Here is a 24913-nt window from a genome sequence, read left to right on the forward strand (position 1 = left end):
GTGAGCAGTCTGGGGCTGCTGAGCAATCGATCATGTTTCCCAACATCTGATGAGGACATCGTTGCCGCACTTAGTGCAGCAACTCGATCGGCAGTCAAGGTGGTCGGGACCATCGTTTTCCGTCAGTTTGGAGTTCTTATTTTCTTTCTTGATGGAAAACCCGAGTTGTGACCCGTCGGTGCGTGGATGGTTTTGCTTGGCGGCCCTAAATTGATGCTCTCCACCAATCCGATTGCGAAGGCCGGCTGCTATGGCTAACGTGAGGCGCGGAAACCGTAAGTCGATTGATATTCTGTGGGTGTCACTGTCAGTAACAGACCTCTTATTTGTCGACCTTGTTTTTTATTAGAACCAAGGTTTATAAAAACAAATCAACCTCTGTATGGTGAGGGCCTTAGTCAGTGTATTTATCATGATAGCTGAGTGCTGGTTGTTTTAAATAGGCCATTTGCATTCCTACTGCCAGCCAAATCAATAATTAGATCGCAGAATAGGTACTTTGGCTGCATTGATGTTGTTTAAAGCAGGCAAAAGTTGTCCGAGTAATGTTGCATAATGTTCAAGGAAGGGCGTGTCGAATTTGCATTCGGAGGACTGAATGTACCGCGTGGAAGGGAGTGCATCATTAGTTTAGCTTGCAACTCCAGGCTGCGATCTACTAGGCTGCGTGAACTCGGAGCCAGAAGCTTACAACGCACACTGTCGATATAAGTGTAACATTCTCTAACCCTGATACAATTCGTTTTACACAAAAACCCACTGGACCAAAGACAGGGAATACACTTCGGTGAGCAAAAGACCCTAAAAAACCTTTGTGGCTGCCGGCAAAAACTTTGACTAGCGTACATAGGCAAAAACTACTGTACATACCGAGAAAAAACTTTCGATCTTCAAATAACACTCCCCATTCTTTTTGACAAACGCTTAATGTGACTGCTGCATGTATAACCGTATAAACTCACTTCAGGTGATTCAGATTAAAACCATACATGGAGGTCTGTGATCATGATGTTACTTTATGCCAATTTACCGTAAGGTCAAATACAAAGTGTAATGTTATTTCAGCTATTACAAAGTGACATGGTCGTCGGTAAAACTGTGTCTGTTGTCGACATAAGCAATATTTGCAGGATTAGCCCATGATTTAGCTGCATGAAACAGACATGTGCCTCCACATTTTTGGGATTAGGCCTAGACGATTCAAGCGCTAGCGATAGATCAGAAAATATGGTGTCAACAAAGAATGGTTTAAGACATCACTGTACTGAATAAAAGTTTAAATGGTTACAATTAGTCGTATTGATCCTTTGTTCTAATTTAACGTTACACGATTTATTTTTGAACATACGATTTTTACGTTGGCTGTCATTGTAATTTGGGGTTTTGTTTGTGTTTTGTGTTGCTTTTGTTTTGTTTCTATTTCTTAGATTTCTCTGTGTGTTTTCGATGCTTTTGCTTTTTAAGTGTACTTCTTAATTTTTTTTGTGCAGGGGGTTCTGATTTGTACCCTGGATATCTGTGTAGGCCTACATGCAATGCACCCTACCCTGAAGAGGAAATAAATGTTGTCGGTTATTAATGTCCATGACCTTTTAACGGGGTATTGTAAACCACGTTAACAAAAAGTCATTGTCGTGATCAGTCATGAAATTGCGTGCTTTGGGAAAACCCCAGGAAAACTTTAGCACGCAATACCACCGGGATATAGTTCCGGGTATTATGTGGTTGCAGTGTATAGGCACGTGACTGTGCTTTGACCTCCTTGCACTGCCCGGTGTCATGGTCTCATTTTTCTGGCATGCTTAGATTTCTAGGTAGTAACCGAACACAGCCGAGCGACCCGAATTGCGACCCGAACATATGCGCATGAGTAAATCCCATTTTGGTCCATTTTAATGGGTGTGCTGAGTTCCTACATTATATGATCATGGCACGTGGGCCTTTGTTGCAGGCGGACGTACCCTGACGTACCGTCCCAGGCGAGTGTGCATTTTGGACAAAAATCTGAAAAGCCCGTCCCCATTCCAAACTTCAGTTCCATTAAATTGCTAATAATCGGAAGATTAAAATAAAAACGCATATCTCTTCCAAACGGCGTGTAAAAGTCGTAAAAAGCTTGAACCCCCATAACTGTGGGGTCAGGTTGTCCGGACGTCTTGAGAGTACTTTGGACATCTGCGGCGGTAGGCCAGTAACTACATGTACCGTGCTCAATATCCGGTAATTACATTTGTAGAGCACAATGAAAACGCCTGCTCTTCGTCCTGACCATTCAGTCAAAGTAATGTAGTTTTGAATTCCCCGATCTTCCAGTCTCCTTTGTATATTCCCACATATTTACCCTCGACTCTGCCAAATTCGGAACCAGACCACGTGTACATGCGACTGGAAAAATTAACACACAAATGGGCACGTACACGGTAACAATTGCCTTTTATACCGAAATCGAGTCTCAGGCCCTAGACTCTTTAAAATTCAACACCCTATGTGTAATTTATTGCTTGAACTGTGAAAACTGATAAGTGTTGTCCAGCCCGTGCAGAACTAGGCCTTTTGTGTCATGTAGGCCATGTTTCATTTCTAGGAAATATAAATGAGGGGAAAAAAATTTAAGCCGCGTTACCACACCCCTTTTGGAGCCAGTCCCTAACTAGAAACCCTACATTTTTTTGCCTTACGAAAAGTGAATGAAAATAGCCTCTGAAGACATTAAAGCTTTTTAATATACAGGTTCAGCTAAATGCCCAAATCATTCAGGTGTGGAAGTATATGTACCCCTTCCCATTCCCTGGGCTTGTCACTATTCACCCATAATGGGAAAACCACGTGGAGAAAAAGATTAAAATAACTACGTAGAGTCTATATTCGTTCATAATTAATTGGTTTTGGAATGGGTAATTCAGCCGACAATAATTCAGGCCCTTTTTCATTTTATTTGCCAGTGTTTCTATGTCGACTATAGGTTTTCCCGGCCAGATTCACAAAATGCCCAGTTTAATTTGTAAAATAAAAAAGTCAATTTGGCCTGGATTTTGAAAACGACTTCATTTTCGCAAAATGAGCATTTAACTTCGTTTTGCATCCTTCAATTAAATGAATGGGAATTACGTTTCATTAATTAGAGGTTACACATAAGTGATTGGGGTTTCGATTTGACGTAATCATTGCCAATTGTAGCCAATGTGCAACAGTATTCACCGAGAATCTGTCTTTTATCGTAACCTTCGGAGTATTCATTTTCCATTTGCTGTTATTCAAATTCACTAAATTTGCGTTCAATTTGATTAGAATATCGAGAGTTACAGAAATCATGACACCACTTTTATAATGAATGTTAATCCAGTGCAATATCGGGAAATTGAACGCTGACTCTATACGACTGAATCACCCTCCATGAAATAGAATTTGTATTTGTTAATGAAAATAGAGATTTGAACGTTAGTCTGTTTCGCTAGAAAACGAATTCTGCCATTACTAATTCATTTGCAAATTTTCCAAAATTGGCCGGGAAAACCTATAGAATCGAAAGCGTTAACACTTGAATATATATGCATCTTCTTGGTGGATCCTTTTACGAGGTACATGTACGCACACACACACAGAAGTGTGTATTTGCCTGCAACTGGGGACCCGCTATTGTTCCTCTTTTGTTTGTACTTTAACTTTTTTAGAAGACCACCCATATGTTTTGTACACAGTTGTCAATCGGGGACCCTCTGTCAATCGGGGACCTTATTGTCCTCTATTGTTCAGGGTCCCCAATTGAATGCAGAAACAAACTCACACACCCACACAAAATGAAACCTCAACGGGCTGGAGTGGAGCTATGTTTTTGACAAAACAATGCATTTCACCGCATTAGGCTTTAAAGGATCAATGCCATGATTTTTCAAAGAATCAGTTTTGTGTATGTTGAAATTCTTTTTCAATGAATAAAAACCATTTTAAATCATACTGAAATTAAGTGAATTATAAAGTGCACCTTTCCAAAGCTTTTCCGGATAAGTGAGGGCGCTATTTTGATGTTATGTAAATCCAGAGACACTGCTGCACTGTCTGCTCAGTTCAGATTTCCTAAATCATTTTTTAACCTCCCGATTTGCTCTTTGAATACATATCTGAGAAAAAAAGTCGCTTACTGACGTATTGCCATATACTTAAGAAAAAATAAATTGCCCAATGAAATGGAAATCTTCGATCTGGCAATTACACGTAGTTGTACAGAAATCAATGTAATATTGATGGTCAGTACCTTTGATTACATCAGTTTTGCTCACGATTAAGCAAATTCATATTTACAGAAAACCAGAAAAGGCCCCAAAATACAGGGAAAAAAAATATGAAGTGAAATATTTCTTTTACATTGTCCCTTTAAGGATTTTTTAATGGGTAGTTTAATGGGTATTTTTCTTCTCACCAGACACTTGACTCCATTTTTCTCTAACGACCCTAATGTTTTGTTTGAATGAATTTCTAGTCACTAATTTATTAACGTTTCGTTTTAATGGATTTTTAGTTATTGATTTATTTTTAACAAAAAAGAAAATAACCGTGCCTTTGTCCTGCGTAAAGACTGTAGTAAAAGTAAATTCGAATTCTAAAATACAAAAGGGAGAGCACAATTTTCGTACCGGAAAGTAATAATCTGTACAACAGGCATTACAGAAGTTGACATAAATTGTATGTACATGTATATGACTCTAATAATATGATGGAGAGTGGGTATCAGCATTTTTTCCAGCATATATATCACGCATATGACATTTTCTTATAGTTATAATGTCCATACAGGAGTACTCGACAAGACAAAATCGCAGAATTAAGCGAAGGGCACAAATTTTACGCTGGAGCATTCTTACGTCCTAATTTACAATATCCTGGTAATTTCCTGTTTTAATCGTTTTTGAATACTTTCTATGGGATTTGTTGTATCCGTCTCGATTTTATATTATTGGTAGCGAATGCGATCGTAACACATGCGTCTCCTTGTCGTTCGTAAACCACCGAAGTTCAGTTCCGAGTTCCGACCCATGGGACTTCCGTTGCTAAGAAAAATGCGCCCGCTTTTGGTCCAGCTCGAGGCTGATAAGGTTGACGGCTTAAGACAATTTTGTGCACGATGATTCCCAAATTTTGAACTGAGAATTCAAGGTACCACCATCCCCTCCAGTATTGAAGAGGAAATATAGCTTAGAAGTAGATATTAAATTTAAGAGGTCCTTTCCTCCTACTTTTGCATATAGGTGAATCTTTCGGACAAAAGGTACCGCCTTTGTCCATCTACCTCAAGAGGATTCTTGACAAATATCCTGAAGGCGGACAGATACTAAAGGTGAAAATTCCAGGCTGTGTAAAGCTTTTGATTTTTTGAGATCAACTTTCAAAACTGAAGTCTATAAAACGCGTACTTACCTTTTAAAAAAATGATTTCCAACGTTTTCTTTCAAATTCTCTCATCAGTACCACCTAAAGTTGTGCTTCAAACAGATAAACCTATTTCCTGCTTAATCTCAGTCCCTCGACAAACAGAGCGGAACCCAAAGATACATTGAAAAGGTTCAACTGTATCCTCTTATAAACCAAAACCAGGAAAAAATGATTAAAGCCTATGTTACGTCAACATTACTGCTTGCAGGAGCTAATACAGAACGCCGACGATGGCAAGGCGCGAAACGTGGTGTTCCTATACGACAAATCGGAGCATCCCCGTCAAAGACTTTGGTCAGACGCCCTGGCTGAATTCCAGGGCCCTGCTCTGTTGGCCTACAACGATGCTTCATTCACCGAAGAAGACTGGGAGAACATCCAACATCCTGAGCAGAGTGGCAAGCGGAAAGACCCAACGAAAGTTGGACGGTTTGGACTTGGCTTCATCTCTGTTTTCCATCTGACAGGTGAGTAGTCAAAAATCGCTTTCTCGATACCTGCTTTTGAGTGGAAGTACAGTCCATTTTTGGTAAATATCCTCTCCCTTAAGATGCGAGAACATGATAAACAACTTTTATTCTTAACTTCTCATATGCACGTTCAGCCAGTCACAACAGTTAGCGAAAATGCAGGTGTTTGCTTCTTGGCGTTCGTTATTCTACTTATCCACATATTCTCATATGCACGTTCAGCCAGTCACAACAGTTAGCAAAAATGCAGGTGTTTGCTTCTTGGCGTTCGTTATTCTACTTATCCACAGAAGAGCAGAAGACGAGATGGAATTGACTATAGCCCTTAACCTTCCATAAATCTAACCAATATCTAAACTGTATTCCCTGGAGAATAGTGCAGGCAAATACTAAATTTTAACATTGCCTGTTGACCGACATTGAAACACTCTTAGCTTGATGGTACTTTTGATTTCCTCCTATTTGCCTATTAGATTTAAAGATCTGGCCCAGTATTAAAAAGGCAAGCACTCCAAACTTGTTTGTGCCTTTTGTGAGTGTCGAATGTTTTGCCTTTATATTTCAGATATGCCTTGCATCCTTAGTGGCAACCAAATTGGGTACCTAGATCCACTGGAAGAGCACTTCACGTTTGATCCTCACACCAACACGAGGTACGTGGGAGAACGTGGTAAGAGCTGGAATTTGTCTGCTCAGTTGTTGAGCGAGTTTCCCGATCAGTTTTCTCCTTTCCTCACTGAACTGTTTTCGTGCAGTGAAGACACCTTTCAGCGTGGTTGGTTTCAGGGAACCGTCTTTCGATTCCCTCTGCGCAAGGAACCGTCGGATCTGAGTTCTTCAGTGTTCCAAGATCAGAATCGAGTTCTGGAACTTTTTGAATTTTTTCGGACAGATGCTGAGCTCTCGTTGCTCTTCCTGAAGAATGTTGAGTCGATTGCTGCCTACGAAAGGTGTCAAAGTGGTGCGCCTCCAAGACTCCTTTTTAAGGTACAAATAAGCCAGAAAGACCGTCGGCAAGTACGTTCAAACATGGAAGTCTTCTTGAGCAAGGTTCCAGAACGGCAGGATTTTCAGACTGTTACTTGTCTTCACGTAGAGAGCCAACACGGACCAGAGTCAACGCCGAATGTTAGCAAATTCTTCAGCATAAACGCTTTAAAGAACAACAACATATCAACTAATCTCCGCGATCTAATCAATGACGAGGATTTGAAGTTCTTACCTTGGATGGGGCTGTCTTTCCGGATGAGTTCTACCGAAGGGCAAATCCCAGAGGAACAAAACGGTCGCGTATTCTGCTTCCTGCCCTTACCAGACAGTGAGACGTCTGGCCTACCTGTTCACGTACACGGGTATTTTGGGCTCAGTGACAACCGCCGGAGCATCAAGTGGCCAGATCAAGAGTCTCAACATGACAAGAAAGCCCTATGGAACCAGCTACTCGTAACAGAAGTGCTTCCAGAGGTCTACGCTCAGTTGATTTTGGCTGCGATCGGGAAAAGCCAAGAACAGCCAGATCTCGTGCCTCCCAGCGATGTGTACAAAGGATGGCCTTCAAAGGAGAACGTCAAGGAGGAATGGTTATATGGAGTCCAAACGTTCTTACAGCTGCTGAAGGATGAGGCCATTTTCTTCACTGATCAAGGCTGTTGGATGAAGTCAGATGAAGTTTACCTTAACACTAAAAACAGTGATTTAATGTCGAAGGTTTTGATGCAGAGAGGATGGCCAGTGGCACGACTGCCAGATCATGTCCTTGAATCTTTGGATTGGGCAGATGTTCCCTACTGCGCAGTCAAACCAGCCGTTGTAAGAAACTGCATCCGTGGCGACCCTTTGCAGTTTCTCACACGCGATGAGAAGCTTGAGCTTCTAGAGTACATCACAAGCGACTGTATCACTGATCTGGAAGGCATTCACTTGCTCCCTTTATCCAATGGAGCATTTACATTGTTTAGTAAGACTTTACCAACAGTGTTCATCGCCAATGATGACAATCCCAGTGCACTTATTCCTAATGGAGAAGAGAGGTTTGCCGCCCAGGACATGCCAGCTGTCTTAAATCATCCCCACGTTCAGTCGTTCACGCAGCTGAAGATATTCTGTATCACACATGTTGCACCCTTGCTGATGCAAGTGTTACCTGCCAAATGGGTGAACCTCTCAACAAATGATCCTGTAAAGTGGACTCCAGGTGCCAATCATCATCCGCCTCGTAAATGGCTGACAATCCTGTGGAAATGGTTGGCAAAAAACCACAAGCAGCTGCCCCTCAGCAGATTCAAGAACGTGCCACTCATACCCATGCCACACAATCGCATGGCAAGGTTGACAGAGAACGGGTTGATATTTAGTAAGAAGCAAACAACCTCAGCTCAAACATGCCTGTCCGAGGGCACCTGTTCATTCCTGGAGTCTATGGGGGCAGTAGTTATTCGTCATGCGCTTCCTCAAGACATAACTGATCACCCAGATCTCAAGAACTTCATCAAATCTCCAACCCCCAAAGGTATGATGGCCATCCTAGAGTCAATAAGTTACAGACACAGGACCTGTGACATCCGTGACGCTGTGAAAAGCATGTCTTCAGACGCCAAAGATGAGTTACGAGGTTTGCTAGCCCAACTTCACTTGGGGCTAACACAACACCAAAAACAGATACTGAGTCATTTACCACTGTTTGTGACAAGTTCTGGACATTACGTGGCAGCTGACTGCAGCGTAGCAGTAATTCCAATCAACTACTTTCACATACCAGTCAGCGTCTTGAAGAATGGCTCAAAGTATATACTACAAAGGGATGATCTTGCAAATGCCCTTGGCATTCCATTGATGACTGTACGTGACTTTCTTGCCAAGAGCATTCTACCCGCTGTGGCTGATAAATTCTACAGTTCCGATGCGTCACTGAAGATCATGGCTTGGGCGCTCAAGAAGCCAGAATTCGATGATCTAGTCGGGGAAGTTCGGTTTATACCCAAAGCTACAGCACCCCAACAGCTGTCACGTCCTCAGGATTTGTTCGAACCCACAAGCACACTCCAGCTGCTGCTGAGAGACCAGGACGCGTTCCCCACTGGTGTTTATGCTAAGGGTAAACTTCTCCAGTATCTGAAGCGTGTCGGTTTGAAAAATCAGTCCGACATAACAGCTATGAATGTGTTAGAAGCTGCAGTCCAGTTGTCCAACTCCCGGAGAAAAGACCAACAAGATACTGAAAGAGGGCAAGTTCTGCTGGAGCACATCAGTCACCACCCACGTGTCTTATATGACATTGTAACAAAGGACTGCACCAAAAGACCAATGCACACGTTCCTCGAAAATTTGTGCTGGGTTCCGTGTGAAACTTCACCACCACAAGATTATCCTGTTGCAGCTGGGTGGATAGGAAACTCCACAACTCTCTATTCTCCTAGGTCTGTCGGAATGCTTGAATCGGCAGTGTTTTATGGTTCTGTGCTGCCCCTCGTTAACCTGCCTGCCATCCAAGACGACATACTCGGTGCATTCGGCTGGAGAAAGAATCCCGACCCACAGAGATATCAAGATGTTGAATATGTCGTACGTCACCTGAAGAACATTGCCAACACCTTCCGGACATCTGAGGAGACATATGAAGTTACTCGTTCCGTTTCTGTGATTTACCAGTTCTTGAGCAAAGCATCAGACACAAATGTAGCTAAAATCTTCGAGGTCTTGTTGAATGGGTCCCAGCCATGGATATGGCATGGTTCAGGATTTACCACGTCCGACAAAATAGCCTTAAGTAGTGGCAATCTCGGCGTCAGTTTGGTACCGTATCTCCACATAGTACCAAAACATATGCAGAAATACGCAGCTTTCTTTTCCAGGAGGGGCGTCCAGAGGACCCTCCAAGAAAAGGAACTTTGTGCAGTTCTCCGGAAAGTGCATCATAAGAACCAATCTGAGCAAATTCCCTGCGAGGAGGACTTTCAGACAGACTTGCATTTGGTTTGCAATATCTTGAGGTACATCGTTGACCTAGTCAATTTTTGTGCCCAGACGTCTGAAATATTAGTGCCCTGTAGGACAGTAAGGGGCGACAGACATCTTAAAATGGTAGCAGCCCCTGAATGCTTATATGTAGACGAAGAAAGATTAGTTCATCAGCTTTATGATGAAGAGACCCAAGAAGAGTTCGATAAGCCAGTCATACACGAGTCTATATCAAACGATTTAGCTCAGCGCTTGGGTTTGCTTCCTCTTAGCCACTTTCTTGCCCCGGTGGATGGGGTAGAGTATGACATGGCAGGCCCTCATGAGACGACAGTTAATGCTATCAAGCGAAATCTGGACATGTATAAAAATGATGTGGACATTTTCAAAGAGATAATACAGAATGCTGATGATGCAGGTGCAACGGAGGTGAAATTCCTGCTTGATTGGCGCAGAAATGAGCAAACCGCTTACAACCTTCTCGGTGACGGGATGAAGGCATGCCACGGGCCGGCTCTCTGGGCCTACAACGATGCCCGTTTCTCTAAAGACGATATCAAGAACATCTGCAGTATAGCTGCACAAAGCAAGAAGGATCAGTTGGACAAAGTTGGACGATTTGGTTTGGGATTCACGTCAGTCTATCACCTAACAGATGTTCCAAGTGTCGTCAGTGGCCCATATGTGCTGATCTGTGATCCGAGAACAATTCATCTCGGATCACGTGTAAATCCAGGACAGCCGGGTATTAAGTTGGACTTGACAAATGATCGGCATCGTAGGACACTGAAAAGTTACCCAAACCAGTTCCAACCCTACAATGGCATCTTCGGCTGTGACCTCAAGGAATCAACCAAAGGCTACGACCATACACTGTTTCGGTTACCACTGCGTACGGCATTCGGAGCAGATAGCCAGAACCCCAATCAGCTTTCGGACTTTATTTGTGACTCTAAGGAAAGGGTTCTCCCACTGATCAAATCCTTAAAGGAGTCTGCAGCTACTCTGCTTCTTTTTACTCAAAACGTGGTGAAAGTTAGTCTTCAGGAGATGTGGGGAAATGATACTGAACTGGAAAACGTCATGTCTGTCAAAGTTTCCAGAGTCCAACAAATGCCCCGGTCAATATCAGTGAATGCTAGTGAGGAAGGTGACATAGTGGTTGAACGCAATTTACTCAGGGCAGCATCAGCATGCATGAAAGACTCTACCTCACCTGTTCCAGAAACAACCATGATCCTGAAGATCACCCGGGGCTTAGGGGGACGAAGTGAAAATGGTGAGACTGCAGAGATATTTAAAGACTGGAATTTCATCACTAGTTCCTGCATGGCAAGGGGACAGATTTCAGATTTAGCGAGAACGCCAGAAGGCCGAAAAGCAGCAGTTTTGCCTTGCGGTGGAATTGCTGCCCAATTAGTTTCTGGAGAAGATGACTGCCTCGTTGTTGAGCCCGTGAGGGGAAGTGCTTTCAGCTACCTGCCACTCAATGTCTTGACGGACCTCCCTTTCCATGTCAACGGTAATTTCCTACTGCAGCCAAATCGTCGGCAGTTGTGGGGTAGATCCTCGTCTGGAACAAAGGAATTCGAGGTTCGTTGGAATTGCTGTTTCATAGGGTCAGTATTGTGCACTGCGTTACTAAATCTACTACAAGATCTACAAGAGCTGCAAGAACAGAACATCATAGATGCTCGTAATTTCCAGAGTCTCTGGCCAAAGAGGAAGGTATGCGACAGCAATTTCCACCCTTTGGTGGATTCCTTCTACCAGTACATTGGGAGAGAAAACAACGCCCCGGCAGTGATTTTCAATGAAGGTCGATGGTTGACGGTTCATGACTGTTTTTTCACTGACTGGACTGCTGCTGATTCGCAAAGCCTGAGATGCAGCGTCAAAGCCCTGCTTGCCAAGAATCAAGAACCTAAGAGATGGGTTGAGCTGGAAACAGATGTTATCACAAGCATCTCAGAAGCTGGCACAAACAAATGCTTTGATAAAAACACCTTTAGTGTCGAGCGATTCCTGCGGAAGGTCTTTTTTCCAGCGCTTGTAAATGGTGAACAAGTTGAGCCCAAACACCTCAAGGAAATAATCCTGCATGTGCTAGATCTCCGTCTTCCTGGAAGGAATGTTACAATGTATGATGAAGAGTTGAAGAAGACAAAATGTGTGCCTGCCTCACCAAACGGCGACAAACTTCTATCTCCTAACCAGTTGGTGAATCCCTGTACGTCAATTGCAACACTCTACAGCGAAGAAGACTGCCGGTTTCCACATGGCACTGAATTTCGCTTACAGGCACGCCTTGTGTCCTTGACCCAGCTTGGCATGGCATCGGATGACTTGTCTTGGGAAGACATATGTGAACGAGCTGAGTCAATGCTGAACGGCGATCAGAGCGAAGGGGGAAGTGCAGTGCTGATGAAGCTGATAAGTAGGAAGCTCGCAAAATCTGACCAGCCCACGCCAGTCCAGAAGCAGCAAATCTTAATGGCAAATGTTCTTCCTGTGCTGAAAAAGCCTTGTGACTATCCAGTAAAATGGTATAGCTGCGACGTTGAGTTTGTGTCTGCTGATAGATTGTATGCATGCAGTCACAAAGATCTGTTGGGATCCGTTCAGCCACTTTTGGACGACGAGAGACTTGGCCCAGAAGCGTTAAGTCCTCCAATGAAGGATTTTCTAGGCATCCACGCGAAAGAAATCAAAATCATAGACGTCATACAACAACTGACTGTGCTCATGTCCTCTGATGTTGTGCCACAGACATTGTCAGTAGTGTCCAACATATACGCATTCCTGCAGCATGCACTCTTTGATGTGAATTCAGGATTTCTGTTTGATACACCCTGCGTAACAGAGAAACATCGTGCTGCATTTGACAAGCTTTGCACTCTTGGGTTTGTTTTGTGCGACGGGTCGTTTCGAGAATGCAAACAACTGGCTTTCGATTACAATGCTCGAAGTGGACCGTATTTGTTTCGAGTTCCCCTTGAACTGAGAGAGTTCAGGAATCTGCTGAAGCTTTGTGGGGTGAGAGAAAATTTTGAGGTGAAAGACTACCTTCAAACTCTGGAACTGTTGAAGGCAAAGTATGGAGACAGCCCACTTCAAGAACCTGATCTTAAAACTGCAAAAGAAATGATATCTGAAATTGTTTCAAAGTCAAAATGTGATCCGGAAGAAACCAAAAACAGCTTGAGGGATGTCAATATCTTCATCCCTGACAATTGCAGTATCCTGCGAACACCCTCAGAAGTAACGTTCAATGACGTCGACTGGGAAGGAAATTGGGGAAACTGTATCTACACACATCCAGACATCTCTTACAATCACGCTAAAGTCATTGGCATCATCACACAGAGAGAGAGGCAGCTTGCGACATGCTCTTCCTTCAGCGGGTTTGAAATGGATTTTGGGCAACACGAAGAACTCACGGATCGTCTGAGTGGTATTCTCGGGTCATATCCTAATGTTTCTGACGTCTTCAAAGAACTGCTTCAAAATGCGGATGATGCCGGCGCCACAGAAATACATTTCGTGTACGATCCTCGCAGTCATCAGTCAAAAAAAGTAGTATTAGACTCTTGGGCTCCTATACAAAAACTGCCATCTTTGTGTGTTTATAATGACAGACCTTTCACTGAAGCAGACATCAAGGGAATTCAAGAAGTGGGAGTTGGAGGCAAGAGAGATAAAATCGCAACAACTGGGAAATTTGGTATTGGTTTCAATGCCGTTTATCATCTGACAGATTGCCCAAGTTTCTTGAGCAACGGTGACACGTTGTGTGTGTTTGACCCTCTACTGAAGTACGTTCAAGGGACTCAAAAGGTATCCCCTGGCAGAAGGTTTTCAACTAACCAAAAATTCAGAAAACTGTATCCAGACATGCTGAGTGGATATCTGGAAGACATTGAGAGATTCTGTGGGAAGAAGGGAACATTGTTCCGTTTTCCCCTTCGAAAAGAGGCATCCGTAATTTCGAGAAAAGTTCACTCCCCGTCATCAGTGCGTAAACTGTTAGATGATTTCCAGAAGGTATCTCAAGATGCTCTCCTTTTTCTGAATAACATCAAAACTATCACTATTTCTCACATTGACGATAAGACAGGTCAATTTATTCAAAGGTACAGCATCGATGCCAAGTTGACAGAAGAAGACCGTCAAGGACGTATGAAACTTGTAGACCACTTGAGGCTGTTCAACGAGCTCCCGTGTCAAGAAATTGAGTCCATGTCGTGTGTCTACAGTGTTTTGACAAAGGATTCAACGGGTACTATGGAGTCTTGGTTGATTTCCCAGATGGTGGGCTTCAGAGATCTCGACAGCGATATGCAAGAGTTGTCTAGTGCCGCAGGTCTAAAGAAGCCTTTGCCAAGAGGTGGAGTAGCAGCTTTGAAGAGAGACAGCCGAGAAGAAGAGATGGGGGGCCGGAAATGCAAAGCGTACTGCTGTCTACCATTGCCGATATACACAGAATTGCCCGTGCATGTCAATGGGACATTTGAGTTAGACAATGCAAGAAAGAGTCTTCAGAAGGGTGATGCTTATGCTGGAGCTCAGGAAAGTTCAAAGGACGGCCTTATCCACAAATGGAACAAGCTACTGGTACAACACGTGATTGCTCCGGCGTATGCTGAATTGATTGAGTACGCTGGCAAAAAAATGTTTGGTGATGCCCAAACACAGCAGTCGTATAAAGAAAAGCTTTTTCTGTACGACGACATGTTCCCTAAAAATTTGGACTCATTACATGGGGAATGGCGCCTGTTGGCTGAAGCAACACTCTCCTTAATCGGTAAGAATGAGCTAAAGGTATTGCCAGTAGTGAATCCCATTTCTGGTAAGATTAGCTGGCACCATCCGAACAGCGACATTAGCCTGGCATTTTTTGACAACCTTGACGATGGTGAATCTGGTGTCTCGGAGGAAGTAGAAACGTCAAAGCCATCAAGTGATGCTTCCCAACTGCGCTCGTTTCTGCTGGAAGTCGACTTTAATCTACTAGCCAGCTCTCCAGACCTGTGCCGAGCATTCCAAGATTGTAATGTTGAAGCCGAGTTCGTATCTCCACAAGCTGTTGTGCGGCACCTATTATCCGGTTCCACAATCACACCAGATTTACCAGCTGCACTGACAAAGACCGAGTTCAAAAATTTGAACACTTTCAAAGCCGTGTTCAAATATTGCCTAGACGGTGTAACAAAACCAAATGACCTTCGTGGCCTCCCACTGCAACTTGCGAAAGACGACATGCTCAGTCAGTTTTTTTCAGGAGATGGATTGTATATGACTAAACACTGGAACGTTCTACCGACCCTGAGTGGCATATTTCTCCACGAAGAACTTTTGCCATTATGCAATGGTTGGTTTAAGAGGAACGATATTCTGAACGAGGTTTTTGCTAGTGGATTATTCAAGAGGTTCACCATCGCGGAGTTAGGCAGGTACTTGGGAGAGCAACTACCAGAGAATTGGAGAGGATACAATGAACACGTGGATTGGAAACCAGGTGAGGAGGGCCATCCTTCTGAGTGCTGGATAAAAGACCTTTGGGTATTTATTTGCAGTGAGACGTCAGAAGAAAAACCGCCGCAGTCCCTACGAGCCATCGAAAATTGGCCAATTTTTCCCACAACAGCAGGGAAACTTGCAACACCTACCCAATCCAAGACGATTCTGTCCTTACACAATTTAGGTACATTTGAGTTTGGGCAAAAGGTAGCTGAGGTGCTCCGTAAACTAGGTCTGCCGGAAGTGGCATGGAAGAGAATGTGCCATGAGTGTTTGACAGATCCGTCAGAAGATCTAAAACAGATACTTGAAGAGTGCTTAGCGATCCCGAAGTCACACAAAGACGTAGCCGGTGTGATCCAGTTCAGGTTAGGAACAGGTGAACCAATCGGTAACATTGAACCGTCAGAATGTAAGACCCTGCTGCAGTACTTCCAGGAAGGGCTCAGTGATGACAGTGATCAGACGTTGTCACATCATACGATCCAAACAATCAAGAAGCTCCCAGTTTTCAAGCTTCTTGGTGAAAATAAAACCATAGACGTCCAACTTCCTCAGCATTACCACACTGTTGACGGATACAACATGTTGACGGAGGAAGCAAATATCTGGATGAATAATATGAACTGTGTTTTCCTCGAAGCTTGTCCTGTCTTGACACTGATCTACAAGGAACTTAAAATATCGCCCATAACACATACTGATATGTACTTGAAGTACATTCTTCCAAGTTTTCCTATGCTCACACAGAAGGCTAGAATAAGGCATATTGAAAACATCAGAGACGAGGTACTGTGTGTAGCTGCAAAGGAAGATCAAAAAGCGCTTCTCAGTCGTCTGACCTCCGTCGCATTTATTCCCAACCAGTCTGAAAGTCTGCGACCTGCAGGGTATTTTTATGACCCGCGAAACCCGGTCTTTAAGGCAATGGTTGATCCCGAGAAGTTGCTACCTGACCTACCAGAGCTTAGAACGCCTGAAATGAGGGAGTTCCTCCAAGATATTGGTCTTCACACAGTTGTAACCCCACCTGACTTCATCGGGTTCGCAAAAAAAATTGAAGCAAGTGCCAACTGCATCATGGATAGGAAGCAGGCAAGCGGGCTTTGTGACAAATCGAGACTCCTCAAGGGTGAACTTGATTCTAATGACAGCCTTCATGATCAGGATATTTTGAGAATTATCTCCCAAATTAAGTTCATTCCTTCTGCTCCCATTGAGCCGGAACTGTTGAAAGTCTGCCCTGCTTATGCTTCTTCTGATGGTCGAGCCCCAGACATGATACCGTTTGTTGCATACCGTGACTCAATTTCATCAACGTATACGGACTTGGTCTGGTCAGCTGCGACCGTTTTGCCATACTGGGCTCTGTCAGTTGGAGGAAACAAAAGCATCGGGAAAAAGAAACAACGGATAAAGATCCACAAATGCCTTGAAATTGTAGAAGATGCTCGAGCAATCATAGCAAAGGTATTGACGCACACGAAAACCCTCTGCGAGTGCATGAGTGAAAAGAATGCAGTCGACAAGGAAGATAAACAGCCGGCGATGAGGAAGGCAGTTAACGGTGTTATGACTCAAATCCTCCGATATTTACAAGATAATGTCGCTGATCATAAAGAACGCATTAAGCGATGCTTATCGAATACTGCCATCTGTCCTGTGAAGAACGGTACCATTTTTGTCAAGGCAAATCAGTTGGTATTTAACCTAAGTGACTGGAATGCTCTTGAGCCCTACGTGTACAAGGTTCCAAGGTCGTTGACGTGTTTTGAAAACATCTTCAAACTTCTTGGCGCCCAGGAAAGGTGTTCCTTTGATCAACTCGCTGGTGTTTTATCAGCTTTGAAGAATCACTTGCGGGAAGATGGAAAGCTAAATCCAAATCAAGAAAAAATCGTCAAATGTGCTGTACAGTACATTTTCAGATTGTTAGACGAACAAAAAGGGAAATGTAAGATTTCGGTTTCCAACCTCTACCTACCCACCGTAGACTACATCTTGACGGAGGCTACTCAACTGTACTACGCAGATCCTGACCAACTTCACCAACTGGATATGGCCTCCATTGGCAACAGAAAGATAATTCTGTCCCTACGAGATTGTGGAGTATTATTCACAAACGAAATAGCTCTCTTTGGGTTTCTCCCAGAGCGACTTCGTCCAAAATTTCTCAAGGATGAGTTGCATGAGCGACCATTGGACAACAACAACGACTGCAAAGATGGGCAAGATTGTGAATATATGGCACACATCAAACGGATGTTAAACTCCGTAGAGATGACGGAAGTGTTGCTCAGACTGTATCAACACCAGCTGAAAGAAAAGGAATTTTGCGAGGAAGATGTCAAGCGCTTGAAAGTGTTGCAAAGCTTCAACCAATTTGGCTGCAAGGAGCGATTGAAGCTTGGATTCTACGACGCTAGTGGCAGGAAAATAGCAGACCACATTTATTCGGCAAACGCTTTTCTGGATAACAACACAAATGCATTATATCTACAGCACGTGTGGCCTTTGAAGAAGCATATGAGTAAAACATTTTCCGAAATCGCTCATTGTTGCAATGGTCTCATTGGTGGATTGTTGAACGACAAACATGTAGGTATCCTCCAGAATGCACTGGACTGTCAAAGTCCCTGTGAAATGAACGACATTTTGTCATCTTCTAATATTCCCTATTGCAGCGAAGATTTGATGGGATTCCAGTCACAGAGGCATAAACCTGGAACCATCATACCCCGTGATTTGCAGACTATGCTGAATGACGACCCTTTCAACCGTTTCGAACAAGGCGAGATTGTGGGCTTCAGAAGACCTCTAGATGTGATGCTACAAGAGGATGGAGCTGCTGCACCATCATCAGCTTCTGCGTTGACCGATGAAGCGTATGAAGTTATCTTTGCAAAAATTATTGATCAAGTCAACAAAGATGAGGAGGGTAGTGTCCTAACCCGTCGGTACGAGATCGATATTGGTGAGGAAGAATACATTTCTGTGAGCGTAACAGCACTATTTAAGTTTCTGAGTGTAAGGGAAGGGCAAGGTGGAGGGTCGGTTGATAATACTCTTCCGGAAGACCCAAAGACAGACAGAGAACAGATTGAGAGGGAGGTTAAGGAAGCTTTCGCACTGCCTGAGGAAGAGCAGAAGAGGGTAATACGACGTCTGTATCGTAAGTGGCATCCTGATAAGAACCCAGGTCAAGAAGAACGTACTACCGAGGCGTTTAAATTCCTCAAACAGGAGATAGATCGCGGCGATTCGACAAAGCAGTACAGCTACCATTACACCAATTGGGAGTCGGAGGTTAATAGAGACAGGGAAGAAGCCAGGCGGTATCAGCGGATGTATAACCAAAGTCGGAAAAGGAGACAAGACAGGAAAAGCAACAGCGCCGTGCCACCATCTTTCTCTAAAGAGACTCCAGACCCACGCAGTGCAAGACTATGGTTCCGTCAGGCTGAGGAGCACCTCGCCTCAGCTGAGCAGACGAGTGAACTCGGATCCACCTCACTACAGTGGACAGCTTTCCAGGTCCATCAAGCAGCCGAAGTGGCCCTGAAGGCAGCCCAGTACAACCTCACCGGTCGCCTTAAAGGAGACAGCAACAGTCTAAGTGAATTGGCAAACACGGTCTGCGAGCACCGGTATGTCACCTCCGATGAACTCAAAGAACTAGCGATCAAATTGGAACTTCTCGACTGTGTGTTCGACAAACCACGCTATCCTGGGAAATGGAACTCACAAACCAGTAGCCAGGTCTACCAACACTTCCGTTTTGAAAACGCTTTAAAACACTGCAAAAACCTATTTGACCTAGTCAAAGACATAATTGGAATTAAAGATTTACATTAGACTGTAGTACCAACAATGATATTTCAAGATTTGTTAGAATTTTTGAACTTTTTAGGTAAATTTTGTATTTTGGCAAGCTTCACTGCCATGAATTGACCACGGTAGAGTACACGCTGTCTAAGTAGCTAAAAATTACTGTGTGTTACACATGTATGTAGTACTCCGTGGATGATTCTTTCTAGAGGCATACACGCTGAGTTTTAAATAAACTAAAAGCTTAAGTAGTGAAAATGCTATGAACAGGTTCTGATATATTTTGTCTTGGGTGGGTCTGGATTTGCTAACGTGTTTTCTTTACGATGGAACATGCAGAAATATTCCCTGTTATGTAATATCAAGCGATGAAGAGCTTTTCCAATGACGTACGGAAATATGTAAATACTGCCACTGATGCACATTATAGGGACTGACGTTAAAATTAACGGCTTTTTAACGATTTGGAGATTTCTAAGTATACATCAGTCTTTGCAGTTGATCTCTTTAAATCTAAATTTGATAACCAGAGTTGGTTCATGAAATGAACTGTTTCACGTGATTTTGAATCTGGTCTTATTTATGCTCTTCTAGCAGTGTCCTAGTTCTAGTTTAAAACATTTTATGTTTGAAAAATTCTTGAAGTGATTTTGTCTTTCGCGTATATTGCGTCTGAGATTAAAGTGGTCATCAACATAGTTAAATTATGTTTTTACACGAAAGAATGGGTCAACGGACTCTTGCTGGAAGAGAACAATAATTTTAAAAACCCAACATTTCAACTTTCCAAAAATATTCTTCAGCGTGACAATGAAGCAAAGCGCAACAGGTATACAAAGCGTATGATTGGTTGTATTTTATCGACAGTGCAATCTACCTGAAGACAAAAGCCGTATTCGATGTTTTAATTTTGATTCATGACTATCTAATAATTTAGAGTAACAGAGTCGTAACAAAACTTATGCAATATTGGATTGGAAGTAAACTTCTAATTAATCTAAAATTAGATTGCAGTGGCACTTGACGATTAATGCCTGTAAAAACAGAACAGAATCAACTGCTTGATTTTAAGTGAATCGAAATGTTCTTTGAAATGGGTGCTCTTGGTTAAACCTTCAAGAAAATTTTTACGCAACACCGCCATGGGCTAAATCAAATGTACAGCAATCAATGTGTCTGTAATTTTGAAGTATGACTGATGAAGAAAACTGATAGTTACAAATAATTGAACCTGAACGTACAGTTGTAACTGACAAGATATGGTGGATCCAAAGGGACTGTAGAGTTTATAAATACTTTTGCATGGCGTGTTTTAATTCATGAGCAATACCATTCCTTACTATGAAGACATTTTAAAATTGCGGGCTTGATTTGCCTGAACGTAAAATTTTTTGTTGTTGGTAAGTACCGTTTCAAATATTTCAACACGCTAAATTGAATTTAAGTAGATTACACCTTAAATGACTTTGCTAGCGCTTAGTATGAAAAAGTGTTATTATATTGTGCTGTATGTGTTACAAAATCACACTTTATTTCTGTGAACATTATGAAATTAATCTATCTTTGGTTGCATGAATGCAATGCATGACGTAAAAGTAGCATTGTAGTGATAGCATTGTAGGTTTCTATTCCTATTTTTCACTTATGTAATTAAGTGCAAACTTTGGAAGTATGTTTTTGTGCATGTACGTGTGTTAAAGGTAAATTGACAAAAAGTGGATTCTCCGAAGATACACCTCTAAAGATTGACATGAAGCGGAGACGATATGAAGTCAGAAAAATGATAATCTGAACTTTCTGTCTAGGATCTTCTGAGATTGACTTGATGGTTGTAAAGTAAAACAAAATTAAGCTTATTGTAATATCAATACTTGACATTTCCTATTTTACCATTTAATATTTGGAGCAGATGTTAGGCAAAAAGTGTGTCAACAAGTAAAAGTAGCATGTTGATTTCTTGACATTTTCGTCAAGGGGCTGTGAACTTTGGAATGTTTTAGTGTGTGAATTGCAGATCTGCACACTGACTTGATTTCTAACACACATATATATGAGGTTTGAAGCTTTTCGTGGTGAAGGTAGCAACTTAGTTCTGGAGTTTGCGATAGCACCTGTAATGTCCTGTGCTTCAAAATAACCTCTAGACAGAATAGAATGAAAGACACAGACACACAACTTGCTGCTTTGGTGCATGAGGTGCCATGTTGGAAGAGCCCAGCATTAATAAAGAACGTACAGTTGGTGATGTCAACACATATGTAATAATGCAATACACAGCTGTGTGATTCAACTACATGATGGCTTTGACATGATTGAAGGATTTAACTAGAGTGATTGGCTGTTGAAACATTAAAACTAATAATGGATATTACAGCACCACGCAAGGATATCTCTTTTAAGAGCATGTGTACTCCAGTTCTTTTCAGAACCCCGCATATTCATCAAGAGATAACCTTGCATGGCGCTACCGCAAACATCTACATCTAAACACGTCTTGTTGAATTGTAGAGTTATGGTGCAAATTAATTGTTATGAAAAAGGTTTAATCTTTTAGAAAGCAAGGAAATTAAGAAATGATTTTAAAACTTTCCTGTTGGTGACAGTTACTACTGGATATATAGCGTATGAAGTGCCTATTTTTCGTTTATTTCAAGTCAATATTTGGCAGCAATTGTGTCGATTCGCTTTCGTCACCAATGTATTAATCGTAATTTTGATTTCTGAAGTGACATTTTGGTTGTGTAACTCATCCGCAGATTTAGCTAGAGCAAAGTCGAGCACGTTGAGTGAAATGGGACGTGTTTCTGGTTCAGTTGACGAAGGCAACTACTTTTAAAGCTAGTATTTCTGTCACTTTATAAAACTTGTCGGACATTGGTTTGTGTTTCCTAACATGATGCACAAGAATGTCAAGGTGTATCCCTATGCAATATATGAAAACTTTTAACACAGTTGTTGAAATGGACCATTGGGTTTCAGTTAACCTTATTGTACATTTGTGTTTGGTTTCAAAATATATTCTGCGGTCTTTAATAGCGTTCGATTCAAATTACCACAATTTTCATTCATGCAAAGAAGTTTGATGTTGTTCAAGGGAGGAAAAAGTTGGGTTGAATTGTTGGGTTGTCCATAAAAACTGCTGGAATGAATTTTCCTTTTTCTTGGGTGGTTCATTACCGCTTAAAAGCATTTTTCTTCTTGGTTGTTATAAGCATAAAACAGTCAAACACTGTGAGCAAAAAGCTTTAATGGACGAAGATAACCACTTTTAATGCTTACAAATGTGTAGTCGTAACTTGAGAATGTTAAAATTTAATACCAAGAAAGCTTTATTTTGAACTAAGAAGCTTTGTATTTCAACAAAAAACAAACACCCTTCAATTTATTATTTGCATTTAAGGGCAGTGACTATGGCACAGAACACAAATACGCGTTTTAACACTTTGATGTCGGCTCTGCTGGGCTCAATTTTTTTAACTACATGTAAAAACACTCTTCGTGACAAAATGTAAAAGGTTGAACTCAATTATTCGTACAGTTTTATTGTCAGATTATATGAAGTTCAAGGTTACACGTATGCCAGCCCGCGTGCATTGGGTTGGCAGTGGAAAATTTGTGGTAGGGCCTTTACATTAATTTTTTGGCTGAGCTGTTGATTGTTCACAAAATTTGGTGTCACAATGGCTGTAAAGTGTAATTCTAAAACTCCTACTGGCTCAACTCAAGAATGTTATGAGTCATTCACATTAAGGTCCTGGGATCATAATAAAGCAACACCAAAGAAGAAATTCGACGAGAGCTGAACTCAGGTCTAAATAATTTATTATTAACTCCAAAACTTACATTTGAAGAACAGAATACAGAAATAAATCATACTAGGTGGGCGCTGTCGACGGTTCCCTCGAACCAACTACGCTGAGCACAGCAACGTGGCCGGATATAAAGACATTATTACGTAATCTAACTAAGATAGGAGATTCCAACATTATTCAACAAAACGTGAAGAATGTTTCACAACAAATGCACTCTGGCGATATCGCAAAAATTTTGATCGGGATTCCAACCCCTAGCTATTATAGTATTAATTAACCTATATATTCAAAAAAATAAAAAGAATCCCTGTCCATTAATTAGGCCCCCCCCCCGCCCATTCTCATAAGCAAAATGACTGACCTAAAGTGTAAATGTTCCTCTTGTCGGTGCGCTAATCCAAGTCAAGTAGCAAAGCGAAATGCAGTTTCCGGTCCGGTAAGAACCCCTATTTTTCAAGTTTTCTCCAACAGGGATGTCTGTATTTCAATAGCTTAAAATTTTAAATCAGAAATTAAAGAACTAGGGTGGGAATGGGTAGGTGTCTGTTTTTAGGTTGGACGCTTTTATAGCACTCTGTTTTACATTCTGCTTACATAGGCCTACTCCTTGCCGATCGAGTTGGAGTATTATGGGACTCGCAAATCGAAGAACATCGATTGAGGGATGATGTATGTTTTAATTTTCCTGCAAAGTACATGCAATGCAAATACATCTGAAAGAAGATGGCTGAGAGTCCAAAAGCATACAAATTGAGAGGAGATGTGGAGCCAGTGCGTTCCCATGAACGATTCAGGACACACGTAGAAAAACCACTTGGCGCCGTTCAATCACTGCAGACTACTGAAAAACCTTCGTATTAATTATCTCTCTGAAAATTATAACATATGGAAAGTATGCCGACGATGGACGATTTCAAGTTAGTTTTGAATAATGTTCACTTGACCTCTGCCCCCCCCAAAAAAAAGAGTTGAATAGGCCTTTTTTCGTTTTTTGTTTACAAACGTTTTACCGGCAAGGCTCTCCCTACTTTTGCCATTTCTAGCCAGCAAAAATCCCCGATTTTGATGTAGCAAAAAAAAATGTCTTGCCTCCATTGCTCTCCCTGAATTGTGAGTCTTTATATTAGATCTACATTTTTTACTGGCTGCACTTTTTTGTAATGGAGCCTGAAAGTTGACCCCTGATGACACGCAACTGGAACCTTTGGATCTGAAAAATAACATGTAAACATTTCTGAATTAGTAACGGTAATATTTTTCGTTCAGATCCTTCTTAAAAACTCAACTTGTAAAAAAAATAACTTTTAATTGAGAATTATTTTCTAGCATATCGAAGAAGCGGAAAAATCACCCAACGTGAAAGAGAAATATCACTTCCAAAAATATAAAATACATGAAGTTAATCCAATGCAGTGGTCTAGCTCGCACACAGATGAACAGACGGAATTACACTACATGGTAGGCGTTACTAAAAAAAATGACCAAAATATTTTACGGAACTTATAATTTATAAGGAAATAAACTTCAAACAAGGTTCTGCTTTTATGAAGCTTTAATCTGACCTTTGCCAACAAAAACTGCGCCAGGTCAACTCGACTGAAATCTAGAATCCATCCCGGCAGGTAGGTAAATCTTCAATTGTGCAAGGTTGTTCAATCTCGTAAGCACGGGGAATGAAAACAAACGTGCACGAACAGTGAGATCTATAGGAACGATATATTGCCTGAAGTATGAAAGGTCGTTAATGAAATTCGTTTTACCCATCTATGGGTCACCTTTCCAAAATATAATTACTTGAGGAATACAAAGGTAAAATTCCAAAATGGGTGTTTCATGGGGTGGTTTCAGTAAGGAATTATTTTTCCAAAAATTATCGAACGTGATAGGACGGCCCAATGT

General features: G+C 41.9%; 1 protein-coding gene across 1 annotated transcript; it reads left to right on the forward strand.

The window, feature by feature from the left end:
* The first annotated feature begins 20 nt into the window (after positions 1-20).
* On the forward strand, positions 21-22995 carry LOC110978646 (sacsin-like). Its single transcript, XM_087148413.1, has 4 exons — positions 21-275; positions 5244-5332; positions 5636-5894; positions 6463-22995. The coding sequence occupies exons 1-4, from the start codon at positions 251-253 to the stop codon at positions 19227-19229; spliced, it is 13140 nt and encodes a 4379-aa protein (XP_087004539.1). The 5' UTR covers positions 21-250; the 3' UTR covers positions 19230-22995.
* The last annotated feature ends 1918 nt before the right edge of the window (positions 22996-24913 follow it).

The sequence above is a fragment of the Acanthaster planci genome, linkage group LG18 (genome assembly GCF_054643075.1).
Source record: "Acanthaster planci isolate LZ-2023a linkage group LG18, COTS_SCS, whole genome shotgun sequence".
Lineage (NCBI taxonomy): Eukaryota > Metazoa > Echinodermata > Asteroidea > Valvatida > Acanthasteridae > Acanthaster > Acanthaster planci.

Excerpts from the sequence above, each read along its gene's own strand:
- LOC110978646 (XM_087148413.1), top strand. The coding sequence starts at position 251 with ATGGCTAACGTGAGGCGCGGAAACC. Across the intron at positions 276-5,243 it reads TAACGTGAGGCGCGGAAACC|GTGAATCTTTCGGACAAAAG; the intron begins GTAAGTCGATTG and ends TTTTGCATATAG. Across the intron at positions 5,895-6,462 it reads CTCTGTTTTCCATCTGACAG|ATATGCCTTGCATCCTTAGT; the intron begins GTGAGTAGTCAA and ends TTTATATTTCAG.